General features: G+C 31.3%; 1 protein-coding gene across 1 annotated transcript; it reads right to left on the reverse strand.

The window, feature by feature from the left end:
* Positions 1 to 1,335: 1,335 nt before the first annotated feature.
* Positions 1,336 to 2,744, reverse strand: LOC134278570 (fibrinogen-like protein A; the record flags this gene model as incomplete). Its single annotated transcript, XM_062760883.1, has 2 exons — positions 1,336 to 1,806; positions 2,580 to 2,744. Coding segments are annotated over 2 exons (401 nt in total), but the record flags the coding sequence as incomplete, so codon positions are not given.
* Positions 2,745 to 4,526: the final 1,782 nt, after the last annotated feature.

Consider the following 4,526-nt stretch of genomic DNA (forward strand, 5'->3'; position numbering starts at 1 on the left):
GTTGATGTGGAATTATTATAAATTCCCGAATTCTGATACTTTACAATTCTGTTGTGTTGGGAATGAACATAAGGAAGATGCATATTCTTTCAACATAAGGAAAAATATAAAGCAAATCGAACGCCTTTTTGTGTGCAGATCATGAAATGTACTGAGCTCCACGGGTATTTGTTGTCCCGAGCGCATTAATCTTGAAGTCCAAATTCTTACCTGGCTAGTGATACCTTTAGAAAACATGTGTATCTAGATGAAAGTTAACTCGGCAACATGCGCCATCCCATTGTTTAAGTTTTATTAGGTGATTACACCTCCTATACCCGATTTCGCGGATTCAACGATACCCTAATATCGAGTATTATACGCGATTTCACGGATAATACCCGATTTCGAGCATTCTCTCCGACCTGTAGAAGTGCAGTAAGTTTTCGGTATTTGGTTTTGCCCCGGGGGGTCAAATTGGAGTCGAAAAATGAGGTTTTTTTATGCTAAAAGCCCCGACTTCCTTGAACTCCTTCTACATTTTATTCAGCAGCCTAATCATCTTTTGGGAGATGGTTAGTGGTGTCATGTAGATGTGCCTTACGGTTTTGGTATTTTGATTTTGCCCCCCCCCCCCCCCGGGGGGGGGGGGTCAAGTCAGTAGCCTGATAATCTTTTAGAAGAGTTAAATATTTTGAAAATTAGGTAAAACTGTAGATACATTTTTAGCAAATTTGCAAGTTCATTGCATTCGCAAAAATATTTTTCTTAAAAATAATTCAACAATAAGAAAATGTAAAAAAAAAAAAAAAGTAGTGGTCATTCGCAAAATTTTGAAACGTAAAAAATATAATCAACAGCATTTTGACCCAGATATGCAAAGTAAAATCGATGTAAAAATTCCCAGATTTACGGTAGTATCCTCTTATGTCTTCTGCTTCTTAATATTATCTAACTGCTTTTCATGCTCAGGTTTCTCTGGTGTGTAGACTTCCTCCCCCCCCCCCCTCCCGCCGGATGTAATGATATCAACTTTTGATGCCACTTGTTTCCTTATTTTAGCAATAAAAATTGCTGAATTATGATTTCTTTTGCGTTTTCTTCTCCTAAGTTAGAAATGTATTTCAGAATTTAAGATTTGAATGTAGTGGGAACTGAATTCATGGAAATAACGTTTGTTTTATATTTTTGATGAATGTCGTGACAGATCTTATTAATATCATTAATGTTTTATCTTAATATCTCAGGGCAGACCCTACGACAGTTCTGTGAAAAGGTATTTTTCTATGCAAATATGATGTGTAGAATTAAAATACACACACTCTTTCACCTTTGAGGTTTCTTTATTTCTTATAACTGTAATCTTGATTATAAAAAACATTTATGCGTTTATAGAAAGAAAATATGATTGTTAAAAATCTAATTAAATGGTGTGAATATTTAAGAAGAAGGAACTTACTTTAATTGTCTAAAGAATCTGTACTTAAATACAAAAACAACATATCATTGCTATTCGTTTCACAAAAATAAAATAAATCGGATTGGTAATGTAATGTGAGATCTGGTAATAAATGATTTCTAGTTTTTGTGTCTAATCATCATCACAGTCTGTTTTAATGCTTCCTTTTCCTTTCCAGTCATACCATACCGGGTAGCTTTTACCAGTCACACCAGACTGTCCGTACTCTCCGTTAAGGTTTGAGGTGGTACAATTGTTGTACCACCAGGCTCCGCGTCGCTTTTCAGCACAGTTAACAGTACTCCATTTGTCGTTGTCCTGATCCTTTGTACTAAATTGCATTCCACTGTGATAATCCAAACTGTCACCTACAACAGAGTTTATATAACGTTGTAATCTATAATTCAATGAGAAAATAACATAACATCGTAACCTGCACAGTTATCACTGTTGTCCTAGACTCATGTATACTGTAGGTTATTAGTAAATATAATTTGAATGTGTATGTACGTTATATCATTTATCTTGATTATTGATGATATCACAAGTGCTTTTAAGTGGTTTTTTTGCTTAGTCATTTTGCTGCATGTTGTTAAATTGATGATCATAAAAGTAATCATACCGAAATGAGTCCACGTACATATTTGGTTTATTAGCATTGCAATACTGAATATTCAAGGAATGAAATAATATTTACCCACGTTATACTGTATAACCTTGAAAGTTTGATTGGGACAGTTAACGCGTTAAAGAACCTTGAAAGTTTGATTGGGACAGTTAACGCGATAAAGAAAGTTTTTTTTTTTAAAGAGATTAAAATATTGCAATTCATTTTTTTACAAGTATAACTTGCGTTGTTATTTAAATTTTTCTTCATAATATAATTTTTTATCATTTTAAAGTGTAAATATTAAGGTAATATCCATTCAAAAATGTCTTTATAAAAAACGAAATGAAAATGTGACATCAAGCAAAACTTTCTTAATGTATGTCAAATTGTGACGTAAGCAACAAACTCTAAATTATATAAATCAATTTTTCTATCCAGTCAAAATAATCCGATCTAAATTACAAACTGATATTTCAATCCCTGGTGATGACTGAACAATATATATTGCATCATTGTTATGAGTAAATCTACCTGCGGTTCCTGAATACCCCGACACTGGAAGTACGTATTTACTGTCTTCGTTCCCAACATAAAATGTGGAGTACTGGGCGAATACTTTGTCACCATTAAATCTTTGTAGCTCAACCCGGAGTTCCTGGCCTTTGTTCTTTGTCAACTCATAGATTGCGTCATTTCCTTAAAAAAGGGGAAAGACAGGCATATTACTTTATGGCACATATTTCTTCAAAATTGTTTTTTCTATTCATGTAACACATAATGTGCTTCGTTGACTTGTAGACAAATATTGTAGTACTAGAGAGATTTGTAATATATTGTTGATCAATCAATTAGAGGGGATAGGGAAGCTGAAATGTTTCAATTTTTCATAATTATCTACCATATTGTGACTAGTATTTACTTTCTTGTTTGATGTTATAACACATATTGTAAATTAAGGGGGCCGACTATAGTTTTATTGTGTGAAAACTACAATAGCGAAACTCTTCATTTTTATACCATATGTAACTTACATTAACTTCAGTGTACATGCAAAGTTTGGGGGAAATCTACCGTCCAGGTATTTTTTAGGGATCGTCTCAAAATACAGGTACATTTACTATAGGATTATATAGGAAAATGCCATTTTTTAGCACTCTAAAGCTAATTATACAAATACTACAATAGATATTTTGTTCAAACTATAATATTTGATGAGTAATACTATATTATACAATATATGTAAGAGACAGAAAATATTACCATCTTGTTACTAGGAGTGCATCTCAAAATGAGAAAATTTGCATATTTTACTATTTTTATAGAGTATTACAAAATATGACAAACATAATTGATTCACCTGAAAACATAATAAAAAATGTTGGAGATGTTCTAAAATTTCTTTGTTTTAAATTTTAAGAGTGTATGTTTATTACTTTTTCTTTAATAATATTTTTATTACCCCTTTCTTTAAGAGCTACAGATTAACATAACATCAAAAAGACACTGCAGCGACGTCAACCTACCTATCAATGGCAAAATCGGTTAAATAATCAGTTATATCAAATCGTAATTACATTTTTATACCTATAATTTCTTAATTTTGTTTAATTTTTTAATAATTAAGCGAAAAAAGTTGCATTAAAACAATAAATACGCCTCATTTTACTATGATGCGCGAAATATTGCGCAATGGAAACTATAGTCGGCCCCCTTAAATGCCTATCACCTTTCTTACGCAATGAAAATGACATAAACATTTTTATTTTACCAATTTATATGTTCAAAAAATTTAACAACCTGTATCATCAAAATTTTTAATAGTTATCAATTAGTTCGATGAAAGGTGTAGAAACTGGAATGTTTAACACAAGACTGATGTAAAGACACTATTCTGTAAGAATATATATATATATATATATATATATATATATATATATATATATATATATATATATATATATATATATATATAGTTGAAAATAGTTCACAGTCGATTTCACACAGGTGAAAATAATTATAAAAGAAAAAGAAAATGAAGTTTCCAAATTTCATTTAACACAAGCGCTTTCTGGATCTCATAATCCGTCTTCAGGTGTACATAAATTGAACTGATTGTTTTGCTTAGTAACGTTAACTATGACGTCATGACATCATGAGAGTCTTTGCAGGGAAGGAAGTAATCTATGACGTCATAGTATGGCTACGTTACGTAAAAGTTAGGGAAAATCAAATTGGACAATAATGGACAATACATCACATATTTTTCAGTCTCAATAAACAAAGTAAACAGAAATTCTAATTGATGATATATAAAATTAGGTAATTTCTCAATGTTAATGTTTGTTCAGTTTTGGTGAAAAAAGATTTATGAAGTAGTTTTCTTTTGCTAATCTCATTGCAGTGGAATCGTTCCTAAGTTTATAAAAGGGGAACACACAGTAGTTTCCTTGTGAGCAAATATCGAAATGTTCACTGCAT

Source organism: Saccostrea cucullata, unplaced genomic scaffold, assembly GCF_032062105.1.
Source record: "Saccostrea cucullata isolate Sc308-1 unplaced genomic scaffold, CSIRO_AGI_Scuc_v1 ctg14156, whole genome shotgun sequence".
Taxonomy (NCBI): Eukaryota; Metazoa; Mollusca; class Bivalvia; order Ostreida; family Ostreidae; genus Saccostrea; species Saccostrea cuccullata.